Source organism: Pimephales promelas, chromosome 21 (genome assembly GCF_988280905.1).
Source record: "Pimephales promelas chromosome 21, fPimPro1.hap1.1, whole genome shotgun sequence".
Classification (NCBI taxonomy): Eukaryota; Metazoa; Chordata; class Actinopteri; order Cypriniformes; family Leuciscidae; genus Pimephales; species Pimephales promelas.
In genome coordinates this window covers 26244878-26271767 of record NC_142789.1, presented here as the reverse complement: position 1 = coordinate 26271767, position 26890 = coordinate 26244878, and the positions used below count along the sequence as shown (strand labels likewise).

The following is a 26890-nucleotide window of genomic DNA, read 5'->3' as shown; positions in this document are numbered from 1 at the left end:
AAACTCATAAACTCATCTTTGGAAAAAAAATTGTTGATAAGATCACAACTTTAAGATCTCAGTTGTCAAACTCTGTATATACTATGCAAGTTAGTCCATCTGGCCTGAGTTGGAGCCAATTGATCTGGACTCATGAAATTGTTGGTCACCTAAAACCTCTGTTCTCAGGATATTATTCCACCTTTTTTCCAGAGACAAAGTATGGACAGAGTTGGTCCTGGCCTGTTATTGGATATTAACAAATGTCTGTCTACTGGGTCCTTTCCTAACAGTTTCAAAGCTAATGTGGTGATGCCATGTCTTAAAAACAAACTTGGATCCTCCCTCTGTTTCTAATTTCCATCCTATTTCTAATCTAAAATTTAAGCGTTTTAAGCTATATTTCTGTCAGGACCACTATCGTCAAATACGACTGCTAATTTGTATTGGCGGTATGGTTCCGTTCTGGGCGAAAACTCCTTGTGCATCCATGCAGCCTAGCAAGGATAAGAGCAGCAATAACCCCCCTTAGGGTTAACAGAACAGAACCAACATGACTGTATTGCAGATATCATTAATTCAAGATTTTAAAGTACAACATATTTCGAGAATTTCTTCTGATTTAAGGGGAATCAGAATACCAAATGGGGATGGAGGAGGGAAATTAGCTCCTGAGAAACGTGATAGCTGATGATAATACTGAAGGAGCTTACACATGTATACAGTGATTGGCGTTATATTCCTATAGGTAGACGTGGATCAGCTGAGAGTCAGCTGATGCGAGCTTGGCTAATGTGACCTGCCAGAACTGACTCTACACTTGATTTTTTTACAGAAGCCGGTTCTGGGAAATCCATGGCTTTGGTTTTATTAGATCTGAGTGCTGCATCTGATTTTGTCATGAGGTCCCGTTGAGACGTCTGATGATATCTGTGGTCTTTCGTGGCGTAGTCTTACAGTGGTTTTGTTCTTATCTGACCAAGAGATGTTTTAGTATTCATATTGGTCATCATTCCTCCTCTAAACTGTGGAGTCCCACAGGGATCGATCCTCAGGCCGGTTTTGTTTATTCTGTACACGCTACCTCTGGAGTATGCTTTCATCTATATGCTGATGAGATCTATTTTCCCTTAAAACAAAACGATAAAAAATGCTTTACAACCCCTGTTGGTCTGTTTAAATGACCTTAAGCTTTGGCTTTCAAGACATTTTCTAAATTTAAACGAAAATAAAATGGAAATAATTCTATTTGGACCCAAGGAATACTGTGAGCTTGATGTTGACTATGCCCCATATGAAATTCAATGCGCTAGAAATATGGGAATTCTATTTGATCAAAACCTAAAATTTCATAAACAGATCAGTACTGTTGTAAAATCATGTTTTTTCATCTTCGCCAACTCTCTGAAGCGAAACCCTTTTTATCCCAGAGTAACTTTCAAACAGTGATTCATGCTTTCAGAACAACTCGTCTAGACTAATTTAATTCACTTTATTTTGGTGTTTCTCAGTACTCCCTCTCCCGTCTACAGCTAGTGAAAAAACACTAGACTCCTAACTGGGACCCGCAAGTATGAGTTGGTCACAAGTTTTATTTTTAACATTTTTCTGTTCTGTACAGCACGTTTGTCAGCCTTGGTTGTTTTTAAATATACTTTATAAATAAATATTGTATTGTATTGGTCAGATGGCATGTCAGTAACACTACATTAAGGTTTCATTTGTCAAAACTACATTAGTTAACAATACTTATACTATTTCAAAATTCCTACTTCCAAATCTCATGTTTAATTAACGATTACTGAATTAAATGTGTTACTTGTGGTTTCTTTGTAAAATTGACTAGAAATGTTCCCTAGCGTATGTACTAGCACAGAACCAGCTACTCTGCAACGTCTCAACCCAAATCCAAACACGGTTAAAATCTAAACACAAAATGTTTGTCAGGGCAACTGGTTCAGACAGCAAGAGTGACTTCCTTCCAAACAATGTTAAATCTCAGAGCAGAGAAAGAACAGAGAGGGAGCAAAGAGAACAAAAAAAAAAAACATGAAGCGGTTATGACGTGGTGCCAAATACAGTAAGTGAGAGCAGGATGGGCACAGATGTGGTAAGTGACGAAGATCCGGAGCCGGAGTGTTTACGGACTGGACACGGGTCTTAATTTGCAGACCCTGAGGCTAGACAAAGCCCTCTGGTTACACAGGACTGGAGAACTGATAGAAATCTGTTTGTATAGACTGGAGTCCAGTAAGCACTACAACAAGGTCTGACTGTTTCTGCAAATACTTCCTGTCCTGAAAGAAAAAAGCCTGGCATCACAACTCCTGAAAAAAAAAATTGGAACAATATAACATTTTAGCCAATGGTACAGCTCCAATAAATGTCCTTAGGTCATCACAATACCGATACAGGAAAAATAAAGCTTCTGATCAGTAGGTTTGACAAACTGGAAATTGAAAAAAAGACTGAAAACTAACAATGAAAACACCGCCCAGTTTAACGCATATTAGCATGTAAATTTAGTCCCCCTGTAGTCAATAATATTAATCCTTAAAACTCACCAAAAATAACATATTTAAACATTCTTTTCTGTGAATAAAGCCTTGCCTCATTTAGTATACGCAGTACCATGAGTATGCAAATTAGCCCCGCCTCCACTCACATTTTACACCAGATATCCACTCTATCAACTTTATTCAAGTAAACATGGTTCACATGGTTTGTCTTAAAGCATTTTAAAACACCACAAACCTATAAACAACATTAAAAACTTAATTTTCACCACAGGGGACCTTTAAGTTTATAAGCTTGAACTATGCAAAGTTTCTTCAACTATACAATAATGCCCTCTCAAGTTTACTTTGTCAAATAACAATGTCCAACAGCAGTAATGCAATATAATGATTGTGAACATTAAAAAATATTGTTTAGACATTTCAGAGAAACCTTCATCACACAAGCAGGAATTAAAGTTATCTCGTGAGCACATGGACAGTCTGACTGGACTGCCAAATCTGCACATGCTGAGATTAATGACAAACAATGTCCAGCTGGAGCAGATTTGTTTTGTGCTCCAGCAAACATTACAAAATTCTTCAGTCTGATGCTTCAATTCTTTGGTGGAAAACCAATCTTTAGTCTGGGCGGTTGGGAAGACGTAAATATAGGCTATGTAGCTGAGATGTTAATGTGTGTTTGACTGAACATGTGTAAAATAACAGACTGACAGCACCTTAAATGGTTGTGTGAAGACAAGACTCGCTGCTGCTGTAATTAACACGGACAGCAGGCAATCCCTTCACAAATCACAGCAGAGAAAATGACACAAGAACACCCTTAAAACGATAGATGCAAGACAAGTGCCCATCATCAAAACACCAGGGGCTTCTTCCAGACACAGCAAAAGAACATAGAAAGAACAGAGAACACAGGCAAAGAAAGCTTATGTGACGGCGAAAAGTCCAAAAAGAACACAGTTAGACAAGACAGAACACACTGGACATCACAAAGCATTCTGACAGGACATGTACCCACCACTTTTACACAGTTGCTTGGTCGCAGTGTGTATTAAAACAAAGAAAGAAAGAAAAAAAGCCAAGTGTCAGAAACTTCCCTGGCTCAAATTCTTGATTTATATATTTGACTGAATAAAGACAAACATAAATTGTGATGAAAGCCAAAATATTAATTGTCAGAACATACCTGTCTGAATGCCATTAATATTGTTTTTCCAAAGTTACCTGTAACTCTAAATTAAATCTTCAGGACCTATATGGTTCGATCCCATATATAGGGATCTTAATGTGGGTCCATTTTGAAATTGTTGAATATTACTCATTTTTCAAAGGTCTAAAACCAAATGGGTCCCTCTGCATACAGCTAATACTTATTGCATTTAAAGGGGAATATTTGAAGAATATATAATGTTGAAACTAGAAATGTATCTCGTTTCCCTCTATTAAAACAATTGCATAAAAATGCTATTATAGGAAAAACTATATAAATATATGACTATAGTCTGTTTTAAAGATTAACATTTAAGTGATAATTAAATTAAAGCACTTTGACAGACAATGATGGAGCAGGGAATTAGATCTGAAAAGATTGTCCTCTAGAGTCCATTTGTTTGTTTTGAGTCTCAGGAGTTTACTATTCAAATATTAAATTTAGCAGATATTGGGGATTTTCAGGAGCAAACGGCACAATTTAATAAGCAGCCATAGCATTAAATCTGCATATGGTGTAAAACCACCACACACCTTTAGTTAAAAGATGTCTAGACCTCTGCTGTGGTCAAAAGAACCCACATATATATTGACAACACCAAACACTGATGCTTAGGGTGACCACCTGCTAATAAGCCCAAGGGGGGACAAAGGGTATGTTTCTGAGGGACAATGTGGGACACTGCTTGGCGCGGCGGTGCCCCCACCCCACTCTGATAGTGGTTTACCCATATCTAGAATTGTTACTATTGCCTTACTGTTTGTACATGAATAATTCAAAAAAACAAAAAAAAAAACATACCTTAGCACATACATTAATAATGCCCTATTCCCTAAACATGTGTAATTGCTTATATTCTCATGAATAGGCCAACCAATGTGTATTTTTTTCTAAATAAAATTAATATTTTGAACATTAAATGAATTGACAGATGCACTTCCACTTACGATTTACTTTAGCTATTTAATTTTATTTATTTTTCATTACAATTAATTCACTTTAAATAAATAAAAATATAAAATTATAGGATTAACAGGAATTATAGTTGCTCAACACCACAGGAACAGTTTTTAAAAAAGTCGAAAAAAAGTCTAAACTCACAACTCCAGAGGTTCACGGAACGACAAGGTGTGCTGTCATGACAACAAGGAAAAAGTTGACATCAACCTAGTCAGCAGGTCACGTGGGAGTGGCAACCAGTGTTGGGGAAGTTCTCAGTTTCCGAACTAGTTCAAAGTTCAGTTCACAGTTCACACATTTTAAAACGAACTAGTTCAGTTCAAAGTTTGCACAGAAATGTAATATTTTTCCCATCTTCACCGACCTCGTTATAAAATCCGTTTAAATTATCATATGACGCCTTTGTCGACGGCGGCCGCGGTGCGACACTGGTGGCTTGTATTGCCAGATTGTGTGTTTTTTCGCAACATATTAAGCCCTGTTTACGGTGAGTTTTAGCCGTGTTTTCGCCTGGAAATCTGGCACCCCATTGAACGAAGTTAAACTGAGAGAGCGTGCGTTCACAGACACCAGAATGAACGAGTTCACACGTTAATCAGGACAGGCAGTAAAACAACAACGTTCAGTTCACCCAAAATATGAACGAGTTCATGAACGTGAACGAGTTCAGGCACAACGTTTGGCTGCCTGGGTCTCGAGGATATAGATAGACTGACCGACTTTTTTTTTTTTTTTTTTTTGAGCAAGCATTGATTATGCGTGACACGGTCTCAATTTGCGGGACGCATGAATTGGGCTTCAAACGCTGTGCGCGCACGCGCTACGCGGGACGGGTGGTCACCCTACTGATGCTTGAACCAAATCATAAGAAGCCCAAAAAGACAGCAGTATCAAAAACTGCTACAAAAGGTTTCTCTGCTCGGAACAACTAATCTCCATCCAGATCTTATGAAAATTACTCTTCAAGCCAATTAATAAGTAAACAGGAGTACTAAAAAAACAAATAATTAAAGTTCCACAGGGAGACAAAGGATGTGTGTAGTTGTTGATTAGAGAATTCCCAGCTCTGTGTTTGCATTCATTCTTAGCCGTGCGCTCAGCGAGGATTGCAGACCTGGCACGCTGCCAGCCTGCCACACTCCATTTTGTGCCCCGGTCCGGTCGGAGCAGAGAGGCTCACAACAGATATATGAGGGCTCAAGTAATCCTGAGCTCTCGAACCTCTTCACATCCCACAAGAAATTCCATACAAGCTACAAATATGTTAAAATCTCTAATTGAATATCCTATATATAAAATGAGAACAAATTAATTGCAAATTAAATTTCATTACTGTAAAGGTCTGGGAAAGCAGCAAGCAAAATATTCAAACTCAGAATAGCTTTTACACTTACAAAAAGAAATCTTGTTTTTTAGTCAAAATGTGTGTGTATATATATATATATATATATATTATTAGGGACACCATACTAATACTGTGTTTGACCCTTCCCTGAAGCCTGTGTTTCACCTTCAGAACTGTCTTAATTCTACATAGCATTTATTCAACAAGCATTAGAAATGTTGGCCCATATTGGTAGGATAGCATCTTGCAGTTGATGGAAATTTGTGGGATGCAAATCCAGGCCACGAAGCTCCTGTTCCACCACATCCAAAAGATGCTCTATCTGGTGACTGTTGGGGCCATTTAGTACAGTGAACTCACTTCATGAAACCAATTTGAAATGATTCGAGCTTTGTGACATGGTGCATTATCCTGCTGGAAGTAGCCATCAGAGGATGGGGACATGGTGGCCATAAAGGGATGGACATGGTCAGAAACAATACTTAGGTAGGCCGTGGCATTTAAACGATGCCCAATTGGCACTAAGGGGTCTAAAGTGTGCCAAGAAAACATCCCCCACACCATTACACCACCACCACCAGCCTGCACAGTGGTAACAAGGCATGATGGATCCATGTTCTCAATCTGTTTACGCCAAATTCTGACTCTACCATCTGAATGTCTCAACAGAAATCGAGACTCATCAGACCAGGCAACATTTTTCCAGTCTTCAACGGTCCATTTTTAGTGAGATTTGTGGGTGAAAATGACAGTAACTGAGCAGATTGTGAAATACTCAGCACCAACAACCATGCCACTCTCAAAATTGTTTAAAGGGATGGTTTACTGCTTTTTTTCTTTGCATGATTGTGTTTATGGGGTGCAATATAACATGTATTCGTGGTTTTTCTTCTTTAAAAAGTCTTACTTGTCATAAATGTCACCTTTATTGTCAGCCGCTGTATATGAAGAGTTCAGATGCAAAAGCCTCTAAGTGCCATTTGAAATTTTCTTCTAGAATGATCATTTTTATCAAGCTTGTGTATTTAAGTTCAGTGATTTCACTTAAATGACAATGATAATTACCTATTAATTGTTATTTAAGTGAATTTACTGAACTTAAATATACAAGTTTTATAAAAATCATCATTAAAGAAGAAAATTTCAAATGGCATTTAGAGGCTTTTGCATCTGAACTCTTCATATATATATAAATATATAAAAGCTTAAACATATTTCGCTTCACATAAATGTATGGAAATCAAGACAAAAATACTAATTAGGAAATAATTGTTTTGCAAAGCCTGATGCTTTGTGTTGTCTGCTCATGGCATGCTGTAAGTTGCTCTGGATAAATGACAACCAGTTTACTCCCATCCCATGTAAAGTGAAGAAAATCAAAAAGACAACCTGCATAACAACTGAACCAATAAACAAGAAAATGTAATTTAAGCCTTTCAGATGTGAACCCCAAAATAGTTACACCCACCATGCTAAAAAAAGTCTGGTCTATTATTTGTTTGTAAAGTCTCGCTTCATTAGCTAAAAAGCACATTAGCTAAAATAACTTCACTAGCTAAAAAACAGTGCTCTGGAGAGAAATCTTCATCCCTGCTGTGTGTTATTTCAGCCTCAGCTGCAGAAAGAGTAATGCAACAACACCGAAAGAAGCACGCACCTCAGTGCCAGGACCCAGGAGACGCCCGAGCACGCTGCATCAGTAGGCAGCGTCGCCAACAAAGTGCAAGACCAGTGCCAGCCGGGCAGAAGCTTAGAAAAGACCAAAATTGAATTAGAGCGACCATGTTCTGGCACAGGTGTTAGATGTCATCACCAAAGCCCAGTGCGGCTGCTGCTGACGCACCACAGATATCTCGGCGGTCGATTATGCTTTTTTCATTCTTCTCAATTGTTTGCGTACAGTAGTTGTGTGTGCAGTCAGATAACTGTTGTGGAAAACCTGCAATCTGTTGTGGAGAAGGAGCACTCAAGGGGGACATTTTTCCAGAAATCCTATTAGCTCCTCACACAGCTGAAAGCCTGAACATCTACCGCATCAAGTATAGTTCACTTTCAGGATCCTCTACAAAATGATAAATTATGAAATTTTACGTGCTAGATTTCAAAATGCTTGTATGGGTGGATGGAAAAACAATAGTGAATTTATAACACCAGGTCAGGAACGGTCACATCTATCAATATCACTCTTCAATTGACATCGCTCTCTGGAATACTTCATTCTGTTTGATCATCATTCACAGTAACCAACTATCAACAATTTTGGGTCAGCAAGATTTTTGAAAAAAAAAAAAAATTTTTTAGCATCATTTGATCAAAAATACAGTAAAAGTACATTAAAAACTGTGGAGTTTAATTGGAGTTCTGTTACTTAAATAAACAGTGCACTCCCAATTTACATTTTTGTTCTTGGCTCGACCTGAAATTATAAAATGTATAACATCATAAAAAAAAAAAAACCTCATGCAAAGCTATTGTATCGCTTTTTTGGGATGACAATTATGTCAAAATGCTTTCAAGGAAGGAGAACAAATTATAATATGAGCTAAAATGACAAATCGAGTGAGTAAAATATGGCAAGGACCAAGGTTTTCAATTTGGTGAATTATTATTTTCACATAGAGACATGCTTGCAACAATTTGCTGTTGTTTTCTTATACAAAGACTTGTGGCCCTGAAGTGGCATATCTAATGGAAATGTAGGACAACAAGAAAAAGGAAAACAAGTAACAACATCCAACAAGGGAATGCTGGAGACTATAGCGCCATCTATTGTCATCCATTAACTGCTCATTAATCAAAATCAAAAACAAGTCTGTATGCTCGATCATGCGGGTCTTGACACCGTCGGTTAAAGATCCTAATAATTAAAGCTGTTAAATACATTTGCACCTGTTTAAGGAGACTGAAAGATTTATGAACTAGGAAAGTAAGGTTTGTGTGGGTTTTTAAGGCCACAAGCCCCTACAGCCTATCCATCTCTCACACATACACAGAACCACACAAACACAGTAGTAGAAAGCAACCAGAAAAAGAAAACAGCCTCCTTTGTGAATTCCTATCACCAATCTGAGCTTCCTCATGTTTCGGTGACTGAACACTAGAGCTCTCAGGAAACCGTTTCTAAAAGCTCCAGTCACGTGACGGCTCTTGGAGAACACTCTGAAAAGGCTTCCACCTCTATTCGTCCCAGTTTCATGTCAAGCTTTGACTTTGCCAGGCCACAAGACAAACGGCATTGACCATTTCGACGTTCTCTTTGGCAAGGGAAACAGGAGAAGAGGTTGTCCAAAGTCTCTTTCAGGATTTGTTTTGATCAAACTGTACAGTAGGACTGTGCTAGAGCTGCCAATGTCACAGCTTTGCTAAACTTAAATGCAAAATAAGCCTGCACCTCTATTTCCTTTGTATGTTTGATTTAGAGTATTAATACTTTCCTAGTATTGCCAAAACAGTACTCTGATGTGTACAGTGATGGTACTAGTGTATCAGATGGTAATACCATGAGATTGATATAAACCATGATTATGTACCATCATAATTATCATTGTACGACCATGGTACACTTCCAAATTATCATGGTATCACCATGTAAAATGCAAAACAAAGTGGTATTATGGTACTTTTTGGTAGGATTGCATCAGTCTTGTTATTGTTATCTAAAACTGATTTTGATGTTGAAAAAATATTACAATGAAAACCCTGGCAACTAAAACTCAAGGTTACAACTAAATTTGAAAAAGCTAACTGATAAAAATGACAAAAGCACATAATTCTAATGAAGCTGAAAATATTAAAATAAAAACAAATTCAATATAAATAATACTAAAATTACAATGGAACGCACCAAAATTAACATTATTTTCACAGGTGTTAAAATTCTATTTTGTGTAAATAAATATAAAAATAAAACACGAAAACCAACATTATAATGTAAGAAGATTTGCTTTGCATTTAACAACTATACAATTATAAAACAATCATTAAAAACAAAATATATCGATGATTGGCAAATTAATTTCAAGCAATTTTTCAAGCAATACCAATACATTTTAAAACAAACATCATAACTGATATGGTACCATGTCATATTATTTTTATTTTATCAGCCATATGGCAATATATATTGCATAGCGCTTTTTTTATATGTTTTTATTAGGGCTATCAAACAATTAATCTCGATTAATCGCATATATATAAATATAAATAAATAAATAAATAAACAAATAAATAAGACACACATGCATGTATAAATAAGAAAAAAATATTATTTATATATAAAATATTTATATATAAATTATATATACATCTATATACAGTATATACCTGAAAATATCTTTTAAATATATACAAGCATGTGTGTGTATTTATATATATAAAATAATTATACACAGTGCACCCACATATATTATGTAAACACAAACTTTTATTTTGGATGCGATTAATCGCGATTAATCGTTTGACAGCCCTAGTTTTTATATGACTGCACCAGATATATCAGTATATGGAGCATTTACATTTGAGATCAAATTACTGCAAATAGAGCTGCGTCCGATACCTGTAAACTGGCTGCATTTCACGTGCAATTCCAATGACGGCCTTAGAAGGGAAATGGTTAAACTCTAGGAAGAGGTCTCTGATGTTGCTTCTGAATTTGAGGTCCAGATCCAACTGAACGATGCGCTTCAGTTCTAGGGGACAAAAGAAAGAGAAATGCAAAGAATTCTGTTTGAAATCAACAAACACATAAATAACCTTATCCTACAGGTTGTTGTGAGCAGCGAGACATGCAGTGAATAAGGGATTGTTGTGTACTAATGCAGAAAACATAAAATAACAAATGATGGCACATGATCACCCAGAGGGCAATTCTCATGTCGGATGGCCTCCGGGTGTTCGTGTGAGCACACTGTACAACAAAGCCCTCAAGACAACATTCTGGACGCTCCATTGTGGAGAAGAGGCAGGACACACAAAGACACACATTTGGAAAGCAAAACATAGGGGGCCCGAACTATGCTTGTTGTATTTAGAACAATGAGCAGAGAGTGGCCAGCCAGAGCTGTTTAGTCGGTCAGGGATTTCACACCGACGTCTCTCCAAACAAGCACCGGAAACTAGACGAATCAATATCAACGATCTCAGCGCTCCCCTCAAAACATACAGGCTGACAACAAAACACTTCATGATGAGCGATGATAAAAGGAGGACAAGTGCTGAATTTCCATGAATCAGGAAGCACATCTACAGTAGGTGTCTACGAATCTTTTTCTGAGTCAATTCGTTCGTTTCGTTCGTTGAATGAACCAAATGACTCAGAAAAAGGTTTGTTCATTTAGAATCTTTTGTTCACAAACGTGCATCGCAGTACAGAGATTATAAAACTCAAAGTTTGCTATTTATTTATTTATTAAATGAGCGATCGTTTTGCTTGATAAGACCCTTATTCATCGTCTGAAATCGATTTAACCCCTTTGAGCAGTTTGCAAGTTTGTACTGAAAGTGTCTTTTGGACCTTGAACCGTTTGGTTCCCACTGAAGTGCATTACATTGAGAAAAATGCTGGAACGGTTTCATCAAAAATCTTAATTTCTTTTCGACTGAAGAAAGAAATACATGGACATCTTGGATGACATGGGGTGAGTAAATTATCAGCAAGTTTTTTCAAAAGTGAACTACTCCTTTAACAAATTATGTCAGTAGGCTACATTGTATTGTTTTCATGTGATTTTATTTTAATCATTGTGTGACTTGATTTAGAAGAGAGCTATAAAAACAACAACAAAAAAGGCGGTGAAGATTTACGACATCAGTCGGCATGAAATCAAATTTGACAAATCTTCTATTGTAGAGTTTAAATAATTTATCCGTGCACTTCATTATTTTTTTTAAAATTCATGTAACTTACCTTTGAAATCTTTAATCAAATACATTACCCTTCCCACCCCCTTCGAAACGATCTCTCTCTCTCTTTTGGTCACGTTAAACGGAAAAAGGGTGCGGCCAGATCCGATGAAGGTGCGGCTAGAATCGCATTCAAATTGTTTGCAACGCCCAACCTCCAAAGATCCAATCAATTCCCGAAGGCTGAAATCAAGCCCTGCCCTATATTTTTTCTAATTTCAGAAGCCGTTTCACTAGGATATACGTCACGACATGCAAAAATGAATCTCAACTTCCGTTTCACACAGACTTTAAATTAAAAATAGTTACCAGCCACAGTACCACCAAAAATTTCATTGCCGAACAATGCATTGCAGTTTTAAACGGTTAGCATTTTGTGATTCAGTTTGGTGCCTCACGTTGCCTCAAATTTAATAGGGATAATTTTTTTACCAGGGAGTATCTCCAAAAATAAAACCCATGCGTCACAGTACACCAGATCAAAAGAGGCACAAGCGCTTTGGGCAGGATGAGCCACAGAGGTTTGATGTGCACCCGAGGGCATGTCAGCAAGCAGGTTAAAATGCGCCTTTGAAGCATTAACGACTGCACTAATTCATCTCATTGGGCCTCTGCGGCCTGAAGCGAAGAAGACTTTCAAGAAACGGGTCCATGTGGAGTTCACCAGCTCCATCATGGCCTTGGGTGCTGGAAACATGCCTATGGAGCCTTAAACAATTTCTAGTTTAGTTTTAGCAAAGTACATACACGGATACATTCCCATCATCTTTTCACCCAAGGGAAGTAGGGAACACACATTTGCACATGCTCAAAAATAGCCTGGACATCTAAAACGACTGGAAGCACCGAAGCTTGACACACTTTCAGAAAAGTGTCACAGATCTAATACGTTTGTACCAGCTTTTAGCAGCATCATCTTGGGAAATATCTGCATCGTTTAGGTTTCCCCTTCTTTTTAGATACAATCTCCCGGCAAATGTACTGCACATTCACAATTTAAAGCCATATTAAGGTGGTTAACAATACCCGGGGATAGTAATCTACTTTAATTATCAATTGGTCCCAACTAAATGTAAGGAGCAGGTGGAATTCCATCTGTTCTCCGTGGATTATGGCTTTGATGCTTTCCTTGGTGAAAACAACAGTCAGTGATATAGGCTAATGTAGGTCAAGCACATTATGAGATTAAAATCCAGCCGTAGTTAAATCTGGTATGAGAGATCACATGAGGACAATCGTTTCAGAATTTGTGGCAGGTGAAGCAGACACTCTTCAAAATCTCTTCCTTTGTGTTCAACAGAACAAAGAAATTCACACATGTTTGGAATAACCTGAGGGTAAGTAAATGATGGCAGAATTTTCATTTTTGGGTGAACCATCCCTTTAAGACATGCATGCATGTTTTCATTCTGACAGAAATTCCTTAGTACAGTTACTCAATTCTACGGTAAAGATTAATCAACTAGCGTGTGACTTATAATGTATACACAAAACAGTCTGACTACCTTTGATAAGAAATATCTGGGATATCTAAAATCTTAGCTCTACTTTGTTCTTTAAAGCATATGAAAATGTACTAGTTGTTCAAATGCCTTTTGGATTTGGATTAAATGTTGATAAAACAGTATCATAAGTGGTCTTGCAAATCACTTTGATTTGATTTATTTTAATATTTTTAGTCTTTCCTTTATTTTCCATCAAACTGACAAAAAAGTAGAAAATTGTAGTTGTTTGCAACTATATATATATATATATATATATATATATATCCAAATGCAAAATATTAAAGCGACAAATAAAAAAAAGTCACTCATGATTTTATTTATTTTAATATTTTTAGTCTTTCCTTTATTTTCCATCAAACTGACAAAAAAGTAGAAAATTGTAGTTGTTTGCAACTATATATACATACTGTATATAACCAAATGCAAAATATTAAAGCGACAAATAAAAAAAAGTCACTCATGCTTTTTATGCACTGTTGCATTGTCAACTAAAAACTATAAATAATTATTTTAGTTCAATGAAATAAAGCTGAAATAAAATATAAATATTGGATGAATATCAGTATCATTGATCAATGAAAGCATCAACGTGATTAGGTATAAATATTTTAAAAATCTACCTTTAGATTTTCTAGCTTTTCCATTTACCAGCAGACACAATAATAACGACTGCTAAAAAAACACTAAAAGAAGCTGACTTTGTTGACAACACTCTTGAGGCAGTGAAAAAGCGGAAAGTCTTAAAACAAGGGATTTTTCTGTTCCCTCACGAGCTGCCGAACACATGGGACTTCTTCACAATAAAAACAGATTTAAAGCCATTTGAAACAAGGCCCAATTATTTTCACAGCTCCTGTTATCATTTAGGCTAAGTAGTTAATATACCAGCCCACCTCCAGGCCCAATGTTCCTTTAATGAACAGCCAAATCCCTCACAGCAATATGAGAGAACATTAAACCAGAGCGTTTATTTTTTTTAAATCACTGGGCATGTGCTGCTTCTTTTTCAACCATTAATACTTCATAAGAACAAACAAACGGTAATTACTGAGCACCTAATCTCGCTCTTTTAGACCCACAGAAATTCTCATTTCCTCAGCGGGCCAGTGGTCTTCCAGGGATCATGGTATAAATGAGACTAATGGTGTCAGTCTCTTCCTCATGGCTCGCTAATTCGGCCTCTCAGCAGGCAGGTATTGACTGCCCTGTTGGTAAACTTAATGACCGGAATGAGCCTGGCGGGAGAGCCGGGTCATGCAAGCAGACAGACCTACTCCGGACGTAAAGAGAAATCAGAGCAATCTGGACGGAATTCCTCGAGGTGGGTATGAGCAGTCAGTCAGTGGGTCAAAAGTGCATTAAAAAACAGTGTTAAAGGGATAAGTCACCCAATCTTAACATTGATAATAATAGTAATAATAATAATAATAATAATAATAATAATAATAATAATACGCATTTATTGAGCAAAAAAAAAAAAAAACAGCATATTAGAATGATTTCTGAAGTATAATGCGACAATGCTGAAAATTCAGCTTTACCATCACAGGAGTAAATTATATTTTCAAATATAGTCAAATAGAAAACATTTAAATTGCAATATTTCACAATATTACTCGCCCTACACTGTAAAAAAAAATATTTTCAAGATTTGTTATCACATCATTTTTTCTTTTGTCAAATCAACTTTAATAATTTATTTAGTTCAGATAACTTATTATTTTGAGTTTCTGATGATTAAATCAATCTCCTTCATTGTATTAACTCACTTTTTCCAGTTCCATGCACTTACAATTTTAAGGCAACCAGGTTACTTACTTTAAGTTAAACCAACAATATTTTTTACAGTGGTATTTTTGATCAAATAAATGCAGCCTTGAGCAGAAGAAACTTCTTTCAAAGACAATGAAAAATCAGACCCCAATTTTCTGTAGAGTCTAAACTATTACCAGTGAAATGAAAAATTGCAAAATGCTAAAAAATAAAATAAAATACTGGTCTACAGCAAAATGTCTGAAGTGAGGAACAAATGTAATGGGTCATTGGATTAATGCACAAGCGTCTAATCTTTCTGAATGTGCAGTTCTTTTACAGTTAACAAAAAGAAAATTCAATTGCGAGGACTTGACTCAATATAGAGTGTATTCATACACTGTAAAAAATCCAACTCACAAAATGTTCATGTGAAAAGTAGATAAACAATACTCCAAAAGTTTTGTTGACCTCATTAAGATTCTCAAGTATTTGTCCAAAACTTGACCAAATGTTGTCCCAACTTTCCAAATTATTATCTGAACAATTTTATGTTGAAAAATGTTGTGCCAGTTCCCAGCATGCATTGCAGCTTGAACAAATTTTGTGGTAACTTATTAAAAATGATCATTGCTTTGTATTTACTGGCTCAATAAAAAAGTTAATATTTTATGGAATTGACATTTGTTTATCAATGATCATCACCATGTTTGAGATGTGCTGTGCATCTCAATGCAACTTTTGTACACTCTTAGAAGAAAAGGTTCTATATAGAACCTTTAAAGGTTCTATCAGCGCTACGTATTTGGAACCCCTAAAAGGTTCTATACACTCTTAAAAAAAGGGTTCCTCTGGGTTCTATATAGAACCCTGGGGTTCCGTACTTGGCCAATAGAACCTTTTACCAAAAAAAAAATGGTTCTATATAGAACCATTTTGGAGTTCCATATATGAAGCGGGGGATGGAACCATTTCTGGTTCTAAATAGAACCATTTCTTCTAAGAGTGCATGTAATTTATTTGACTAACAAGGTTGAAATGTTTGCCTCTTGTTTTAAGAGGCAAATAATGTTCATATCATGTAGTTAAATTTGAACATGAACAGAATGAAAGAAGATAAAAAAGCATTGCTAAATGCTAGACAATCTTTAGTTGTCTTGATAAGAATTTTTAAGTTCAAAAGACTACTCCTTAGATGAGCAGAAGTATTAAGTTGACTTTAATTGAAGCAAATTAGTTGAGATAACTTTACAAATTGAACGTGATAAGTTGCCTTATTTTGTCAACTTAGGTCAAGTTGTTGACATGCGGGAGAACAATAAAGTGAAATGACCTACTTTCTGTCAACCTGCAAATTGTTTGTCTCACGTAGAAATTCGAAAAGTGTAAAAATAAAAAGGCGGGTCAGGTCACGCTCTCAAATCCCTTACTTCGCCTTCCACACACAAAGAAACACAAGTCACTCTGACTGTATGCTTTGGCACCCCTGCAGATATAAATGGCCCAATTGCAAAATCAAAGGCTCTACCCACTGAATCAAACTGGAAAGTGAACAACTCAGGGGGGAGTTTCTGAATAAATAAGGTGCACACACACAGTGTCAGCGCCACGGGAGGGCCCGGCCCCAGAGTGGGCTTCCTGATTTTAGTTTGAGAAGCAGTCCTGCCCTGGGAAGATTTCCCACTAGTGGATGGGTGTAGGCGGTCAAATACATGCATTCAAACTTAATTGTTTTCATTTCGGTTCGTTCTTAGCAAACAGATTGTTTCATTCCGTTTCCAGAGGGAAATAACTACAGAATAGCAATTGCTTTAAAATTAGAGTATTTTGATAATAATCTTTGAAAGTAACAATAAAAATCAATCACTGCTGATTTTTGAGAAACAGATACCTAAACATATTGCATTTATAAAACTTTGTTATTAAATTATTTTATTTACTAAGATTCGTGCTTGTTGCAAGAAAGAAAAGTGACGTCCGTAATCCGTCACAGCCATGAACCTAAAAGCTTTATCAAACACTCATAGGTCTTTACTCTCTCATGGTATCATTGATTTGTTAGGCTGACAGGAGTCCAGTGATTTGCATTTAGTGCAGCAGCAAACCCATATGGGCATTCTGCTGGCACAGCAAACCATGCCTGGATGGCCATTTGTTTCAATGCGAGAGAGAGAGAGAGAGAGAGAGAGAGAGAGTGAGTGGCAGATGTGTCACAGAGGACCGCCCCGCCAAGCGCTGTGCCATGTGCCCGTTCAGCACCTGTGAGTGAGTCGGCACATATGACACCATCAGCGGCCTCATGTCCAAATGTCCTTTCAGGATGACCGAATGTACTGACCTTTAGAGAACATGGTTCGAATGTGCGGCAGGAAGTGTGATGGGGAAGTTTACATGAACACTGGATGTTCTGCAGCTGACACTTTTCAAATGGAAAAGTTGGGTCATCTGGTGGTGCTTTTATTTTTGTTTTTAGAGCCTGCTGCAGACTAAATTTCCTTTCTAAGGATAAATAAAGTAAAAATGAACAATATTGTTGTGCAAAAGTGGGTTAATCGTAATTCAATCAGTATAACTATTCCGACTAAGAACAGACAGAATGCAACTTCAAAACATACATTTAGGCCAAAAGTTGCGTTTTTTAGGGTAAAATATTTTTTAAGTTCTAAGTTTAAGTTCCATCATTTTAAGTTTGATATGGCCGACACACGACCAAAGACAAAGAGACGACGTTCGGATGAACAGAAAAATGCAAAGAAGAGGGAAAAAGAGAAGGAAAGCGCAAAGTCCCGAATTTATGTACATCACAAAAGCCTTTGAAAGGTGGCAAGAACTCCGCTGACTTATATCTTATTTATTATTATTATTAGTACTTAGTTATTTATTTTTATTGTATGTATTCCTGTCTTTATACATTTTTGTTAAAACCACTATATTATTACTACTATTACTTTATTATTATTTTACTGTATCAGCACTCTTGCTCTCTGGACTATTAGCTTTATAAAGTGCGATGTATCTACTTTATGAAGATGTACCAATTCTTTGGAGCAAATCCCTTTACTTATTTACTTTATTTATTTATTTTGTCATAGTCTTTGATGGTTTTATATTATGTTTTACAACTGCTGTCAAGCCTTCCATGTTTAAAGAACTTTTGGACTATGCAAACGTAGAATACTGGATTTCTTCTTTGTCACTGCTGGGGAAAGCTCCTCACTTGCTGTTACTGCCCTTTTTTTTTCTTGTATTCTCAAGACAAAAAATTAACAACAACAATTGTTATTATTAATACAATACAATTTTTGATTGCTTTTAGATGTTTTATTTAATAACTTTTTTCCCCTCAAGATTAAAAAAATAGACGACAAGTAGAAATTCATGGCCTTTATGTGGTTCCATGTTTGGAAACAGTTCATTTCAAATGGAGATGCTAGTGTTGCAGAAACTACAAAATTTTGACTTTTAGGTTTAGTTTAGTTAACTTTATTGTCCACAACTTCCATAAGAGGAACAGAAGCAATTTGTCAAAGAGCTAACAATATTGTAATATACAATGCCCGGTTTATTAATGGACATCAACATTACAATATTGAAAACAGCTAAATTAAAGTTGCAATTGCTAAACACTGGCAATGCCGAGTCACGTATCTCACCTGCAGGCATGATGCGATGCATGGCCACCGACAGGAAGAAGATGGCGTCGCTGTAGTACGCGCCGGAGCCTGCACTGAAGTGCTTCTGCATGGCTTCCACGATGGGGAATAATTTCTCTGTAAGGGCTTCAACATTGTGAAACACCACCTGTAATAGACAACAGACAATGTATGTGATAAATGAGGACTTTTTTGTGACCCTAGTGACACTGACACTACATTTTTAGTTAATTTGTGCACGGATGGAAAAGAATGAGCTGTATTATTGCCATCTTTTGGCACAGGGATTTCATTCTCAGGTGTTCACCATTTGGCTCACTGAGCCTTCACGGTCGTCTTTTACTGCTCCTTCCATTGAAAATACACAATACATGTGTTTGTCTGCAGTGCAACCAGCCCTCTAATCCTGCTCCGTAATGCAATACTTTGGCGTCGACTGGACTCATGCAATCAGATAATGTGTATCTCTCGCTAGCTTGCACAAAGACGATGGAGGTGGAGGGGGGATGGGTGTTCAGTAATCACGGATTTCCCATTAAGGTTTTGATTGCAGGGGTATAATATGTTTCTGCCATAGGGTTAGCATCCCACCCTTAGTCTGGTGAAACAAAGCTCAGAAGATTCAAGGAACACAGTTGATAATGATTTTGTAACAAACCAAGCATTTTAAAGTTGTGTCTCATTTGTGTGGAAATATGTGCAAAAGTACAATGAGACAAATATCAATTGTATGTAGAGGCAGATTTTCTTTGAAACCTTCAGTTCACACAAACAAGACTTTCTTCACCTAGTGTTAAATTAACACCCTGAGTGTGGACTCATATAAACACTGAAGCAGTGTTAAAGTTAATGAGACAATTAATAATTGAGTGATGATTGAGCATTATTGAAGACACCTGATAACACATTAAAATGTCTTTTTTTTTTTAAGTCACCATCTGTGTTTGCTTTTGTTGGGCGCTTGACCCTTAATCATTATTTAACAATCATTTGGTATTTTTATTTTTTGATCATTTGGTTTCACTGAAAAGGCTAAAAATATGATGCCATACAAGGACAGTGCTGCTATAATTAATATACAGTGGTATGAATAAGTTTAGGCACCCATGCTAAAGTTGCCTAAAAAGAGGAATAAAAAAATCATCTTTTGGATATTGATCTTAATGCCTTAATTAGAAAAATGAGGAAAACTCCAACCTTTGAGGACACAAATTTTCTATGTGAATGAATAATGTATCATAAATAAATAAATGTTTTTCCTTAAAATACAGGGTGCATAAGTCAGGACACCCCTATGTTAAATTCCCATAGAGTCATTCACATTTTTATTTTTAAAAGCCAGTTATTTCATGGATCCAGGATAATATGCATCCTGATAAAGTTCCCTTGGCCTTTGGGATTAAAATATCCCCACATCATCACACACCTTCCACCACACCTAGAGATTGGCATGGGGTACTTTCCATAAGATCATCTTTTTAATGCAAATCAAACCAGCTATTAGGCTAACTGAAGTAAAACCATGCCAATCTCTAGGTGTGGTGGAAGGTGTGTGATGATGTGGGGATATTTTAATTCCAAAGGCCAAGGGAACTTTATCAGGGTGCATATTATCCTGGATCCATGAAATAACTGGCTTTTAAAAATAAAAATGTGACTGACTCTATGGGAATTTAACATAGGGGTGCCCAGACTTATGCACCCTGTATTTTAAGGAAAAAACATTTATTTATTTATGATACATTATTCATTCACAAAGAAAATTTGTGTCCTTAAAGGTTGGAGTTTTCCTCATTTTTCTAATTAAGGCATTAAGATCAATATCCAAAAGATGATTTTTTTATTCCTCTTTTTAGGCAACTTTAGCATGGGTGCCTAAACTTATTCATACCACTGTATATCTTTTTGAGACCAAAAACCTAAGCTGCCATGGATAAAGATATCTGCTAAAGATATGCCCTGATGAGTGTGCGTAGAAACCCAGTGAATTGGAGCGTACATCATCAAAACACCATAAAAAAATAAATACATAATAATAATAATCTGCCCTAAAAGTATCAAGTTGGGAGCACCCTTTCAATATTTCATCACAGTTTATTTGTGATCTTGCCCTGAATTTTTAATAAGAAAAATGCTTTAAAGCAACCGCTAAATAATGCAGAAGCAATAAAAATTAATAGAGAAAACTAAACATTTCGCTCATAAGAACTTGAAAGAGAACAGAGCACTCATTTGAATTCCTATTTCACTTGAAAAGAGCTAATAGTTCACAACAGAAACTACAGCAGTAAGCACTAGTAGTTTTATTTAATAGATGAATTAACTGCAGGGACCAGCTATCTCTTCCAGGAATTCAAATGAGTTTCTGCATACAGAGCTCAGTGTATTCTCCATTACTAGCACATGAAGTAATGTGCAAAAAAAAATTAAATTAAATGCTTATGAATGCGTTAATGCTCATGGGGACTTGAGGCCGAGCCTGCTGGTCATTTATGTGCTTTTATCTGATTTTCTATAATAAAGTGAGACAGTAGGCTACTTTATTATATGAGACTGGATGCTTGCAAAAGTATTACTGACAATCTGAATGTTCTGTGATGGAATCATAACTCAACAACAACGAGAATATGATCACCCTACCAAAGGCATCATGTTTGATGGTATAAAATAGTATTACCATGGTAATTTGATATAATGAACTAAGCGATTGGTAGTCCAATAAAGAATGCCACGATAATACTATGGGGTCAATGACCAAAAATATGAAACCAATCAATAAACTACCTTTATCTGCCAATGCTGTCAAACCGCAATATGGAATAAAACCCGGATTCTGCAAAACATCAAACTTGTATGTTGCCTTTCGGCAATCCTCACATTACAAATCACACTGTACAACATGGATCTAATAAACTTTGATGCGCCACGTATGTAGTCTGTACGATGATGATGACACCTATTAATTGAATCATAGGCAAAGTTATAGAAGAATTAAATGTCAGTGGTAACAAAATAGAGCAAGATGAATCGCACTTTGGCAATTGTGGTTTTTATACGCTTTGAAAAAAAAGAGGAGAATATGGACGTGATTGATCATCTTTCGTCTGGTCTGGGACTGCCCAAAATCGTGCAATGTGTACTGTGCATTACACACTTCATTCAGTTCTGCTAAGAGCTCAATAAACCATAATGATAAAACACATGTCTGATGAGTTGATACTGGATTCATCTCATCATGAGACTGTGTGGGAGTCTGCGAGCCCGCAGTGATGGTGGAACTTTCCACGCTGACAGACTGACAGTGTCAGTGTCTGCGCAGTTTTGAGAGCGAGACAGGTTCAGTCTATTGCCTGGAGCCCAAAACAGCCTGTGCTAAAAACAACATGCCAACATGACGCTAAAAATAACTGATTAATAAAAAATAAGTAGAAATGCATGGATACGAATGGACTACAGGGTTATTATAGTTAACTGAAACTAAAATTAAAATGAATTTTTTTTTTTTTGCTTTAAATAAAACAACTGAAATACATTTTTAAAAAGTATTAGAGTATATTATATATAAAGAATTAACTGTTTTAGTAGTAGTGGTATATACTGTATATATACAGTATATATGTATATATATATATATATATACACATTTTTGTAAATTTTTTTGTTATATAATAAAGAATTAACTGTAATATTGGTAGTAATAATATATATATATATATATATATATATATATATATATATATATATATATATATAATTATTATTATTATTACTACCAATACTATTACAGTTAATTCTTTATTACATGACAACAAAATTATAAAATATAAATTTAAATTATATATATATATATATATATACAGTATATATATATATTAAAACAATAGTTTTATATAATATATCATCCAGTACTACACTACTATTGCTACAGCTCAAAATAACAACAATCTTCATCATTATCATCCAAATTTCGAATCCACTGAAATAGGCTCTTGTTCAGTGTGTGTGTGTGTGTGTGTGTGTGTGTGTGTGTCTAAAACTGCTTTAATCAAAATGTTGCAGCACATGGGTGATGATGATTAACGGATGTTGCATTAAGCCAAATACTCATTATCTTATTGTGTGTGTGTGTGTGTGTGTGTTGAATGAGTCTGGATTAAAGGAAGGTAATCTGCACCTCAGTCTCACAGCATCCCTGCTAAACTGCGCCAGTCCAAGATAGAGGATCAGCCTCCACTAATGCCCAGCAACTGTTGCTAGGCAGGAAACACTGCTGTCTGCTCGATACATGATCCACAGCAGAAAAGTTGCACTGTTTTCCTTTACATGATCAATCAACTGAGATAAAGAAAATATTCTAACCTTAAAATACTGTACCAATCTGCCTAAACTAGGCCAAGTTTACCTCATGCTTCCACAGACAAATCCTCAACAACAGGATCAGACCAAAGATCCTAAAGCTCAAAGAGGAATCACAAAAACCCACTGTGGTAGAGTAACACTGCCCCCATCTGACCAACACACAGCCAATGAAAGCCAAACTTTATTCTTCATTTACTAAAGTGTGATTTATTGAACAAATGGGTGACTATTTAACCACTAAAATAATCACCGTCATCGTTCAGTGAAAAAGATCCAGATAGCTCGCTCGATTTTTATTGATTTAAGCTTAAATAGTTTGATGAGACGTGTGTTCACAGAATTGTTTTGATGAACTGAAAAAATCTGATATACAGTGTGAAAGTGTTTGACAACAGGCAGTTTGAGCGGTCCTGAGGGAGTACTGCAGTATGAGAGCTGATGTAAAGGAAACGTCTGCGGTGTGACCTCTAGTCCTGTCCGAGTTCAGCTTTCCTGCACTGCCACCTGCTGTGCATGCAAACAGCACAAAACGCCTTTGTGATTTTAACAAGGGGAAAAAAATTATCGTTTCAGGCAGGATATTTTATTTTAAAGTCACGGTTCCATTAACTTCGGACACTAAACCCAATCGTAAACCCACCTGGAATACACGGCATGTGTTGCATGGGATCATTCTGTGATACTTTTGCATCTTTTTAAAAAAAGTTTGATGCTGACTGCCAGTATATGACAAACATGAATGGGGCATTTTAATTCTCCTTTTGTGGTCCATAAACGAAGGACATACGCTAGGGTTTGTAAATGATGACTTAATTTTAGGGTGATAGCAAAACTAAAGCAGCAGGATTAAAAAACACCCTTTTAAAAAATGTCCAATAACTAAAAGTCTGTTAATATGAATATAATTCTTATTTTATATGTAATATAGACAGTATGTTTTATATTATATGCTATGGTTATAACAATGCAATTTAATATTATAATCATCTTCTCAACCATTCCAACTCCAAATTATAATAGTATTTATTATTATTCAAATATATTAATGGACTAGTTCACTTTTCCAAAAAACTTTTGCTGATAATTTACTCACCCCCATGTCATCCAAGATGTCCATGTCCTTCTTTCTTCAGTCGAACAGAAATTAAGGTTTTTGATGAAAACATTCCAGGATTTCTCTCCATACATGAATGAATCTTTTTTTGAGTCGATTTCGTTCTTTGAATGAACCAAATGACTCGAAAAAAGATTCGTTCATTTACATGAACGAGTTTGAACAGAAGAGTCACAAACGCGCATCACAGAACAGAGCAAGGCGAGCATTTGTGCTCATAAAACGTAAACTTTTTGAGCGATCGTTTCACTTGATAAGACCCTTATTCATCGTCTGGAATCGTTTAAAGCCCTTTGAAGCTGCACTGAAACTCTCATTTGGACCTTGAACCGTTTGGTTCCCATTGAAGTCCATTATATGGAGAAAATCCTGGAACGTTTTCATCAAAAACCTTAATTTCTTTTCGACTGAAGAAAGAAAGACGTGGACATCTTGGATGACATGGGGGTGAGTAAATTATCAGCAAAAGTTTTTTAAAAAGTGAACTACTCCTTTAAGACTACAAATATTTTAAAGACATCAAAGTCTTTGCTGCATCAGCACCTATTGAAAAACATTGATGTCCACTGACATACCTTGTACAGGAAGGTTGCATCCAGCAGAAGTTCAGGAAGCATCTTCTCCCCCAGCTCCTGACTGCCCGCATCAGAGACGTAGTGGAGAACCAGCATCTCATCCTCCAAGAAGCGTCCATGTTTGACCATGGAGCGCATGGCCACCTGAAACTTCTGCTGAAGGTTCAAGCTCTTGTCAACCTTGGTGAACATCATGAGAGCATGAAAGCGTGACAGCTTTCCCTCCAGGTCATCTCCAGTTCCTGTTCTGCTTTCTGGACGTCCGGGCCGGATGTCTATGGAAAGATCCGCATCATCACGGTTTGTGTTGTGGCTCGCTTGCGTTTCCTTGATCCGCTTTGTGGTGCTGGAGAAGTTCTGCTTTTCAGAGCCAAAGTAGTAGAACGCCACCACGGCCAAGGCTGCGGCAAGAAGCAGCATGATCTGATAGGACCTAAAAGTGCTGATCCTTCCCATGGTGACCGACAAGACCCGCAGGACACCCATGGATCCACTTCTACATGCACAAAATAGGTCAGGATGGCCTTTCTTTCTCGTCTTGTTGACCGTCTCTAATCTCCGATCATGCCTTAAATGCAAGAAAAAGGAATATCAAATGACATTTGCTGAGCTGAAAATGTCACTTCACACTTGATATAACAAATCAGATCCAAGTTTTTTTTTTTTTTTTTCACAGGGTTTTATCTCCATTCTGTCACCAAGCTTGGGTTCCTTCTGTCACGCTGAGTTGAGGACACTTAATATATTCAGCTATATTATTTATCTGACAGTTCAGAACTGGACAATGACATAATTTTTGGAAGAACAGCTGAAAATAACTAATTAAGTAATTGACGATCTTTACAACTGAACTGACTTCAGCTGAACTGCGGCCAAAAAGCATAATGTTCCTGTCATCACTGTAAAGCAGGTTTAAAACAATTTGTATTGTATAAAGTGCTTGACTTGTGGTTAATATCTTTGTAAAATCACAAAAATTAGTTATATGGACTTCAGAAGACTTATATTAAAATCATTTGTCAAAAGGACCATTTTTTTTCAAACTTTTATTGTGTTTTTCTTTTTTTCTTTTGGAGCTTGACAGTCCAGTCCACATTCACAGTATAGAATAGGACAGGAAGATCCTTACTCAAACATTCACTGTGTTCAAGTTTAGAAGGAAAGTATAGTTTAAAATGATACATTTATTTTATTACTCTACAAATGGATAGGTAGTTATCCTAAATTAAAATTATTGTTTCGTCATTTTGTGTTTCACAGAACAAATAAATGCATACATGTTTGGAATGACCGAGTGAGAAAATTATTTTATTGATATAATGCAATATATCATGTCTTTAGAAGACTTGGAAAATAGCGAACAAGTCATATGGATGATTTATATAATTTTTTGTGTGTGTGTTTTGTCATTTTTGGTGAACTCTTCATTCACTTTCATTAAATGGACATAAGATAACGTTATTTCATGTTTCTTGCGGTTGGAACGATATGGTGAGTAATTTCTTTTGGGGTGAACTGTCCCTTTAAGTCATTCAGGTCAAATGACAATTTAAACAAGAAACCCTCAAAGATGTCAGCTTTAACGAAAGTCTGCAGCAGACGTTCTTTTAAATATGCAAATCCATACATGAATGATCCGTGAACCTTGTTGCAGGATGGCATGTAAGCAACATTTACTGCACATGATGGATTACAAGTCACTTACCGCCGTCACATGACTCATTCAGCAACGCGCATTGACACCAGAAGTCCTTCGCTGCAGCTGAAAGCAAACTGTGGAGCAGTCTGTCACTAAACATTGAAGGAAAAAAATTATTTGCAATGGCAGAGGAAAATTGCAGACACGATACATCTAAACACTTGCGCGTCCTGGTCCTACATCACCGCACCGGAAGTTGAACAGTACATAATAAAAGACTCGCAATCGCATGGTAGAGAGATCTTTTTAAAAAAGATTTTTTTTTAAGAAATCCGTTTTATTTTGTTTGTAAATGACTTTTTTGTCAGTTATATATCAG

General features: G+C 36.4%; 1 protein-coding gene across 1 annotated transcript in view; it reads right to left on the bottom strand.

Moving 5' to 3' along the window:
• The window catches only part of xxylt1 (xyloside xylosyltransferase 1), a 36415-nt gene extending 9644 nt beyond the window's left edge, over positions 1–26771 (bottom strand). The window contains exons 1-4 of the mRNA XM_039674209.2: positions 26578–26771; positions 24873–25440; positions 18825–18972; positions 10569–10701 (exon numbers count right to left, since the gene is read on the bottom strand). Of these exons, the coding sequence (XP_039530143.2) occupies positions 10569–10701; positions 18825–18972; positions 24873–25358 (767 nt within the window). The 5' untranslated portion in view covers positions 25359–25440; positions 26578–26771. The remainder of the gene's footprint in view (positions 1–10568; positions 10702–18824; positions 18973–24872; positions 25441–26577) is intronic.
• Positions 26772–26890: the final 119 nt, after the last annotated feature.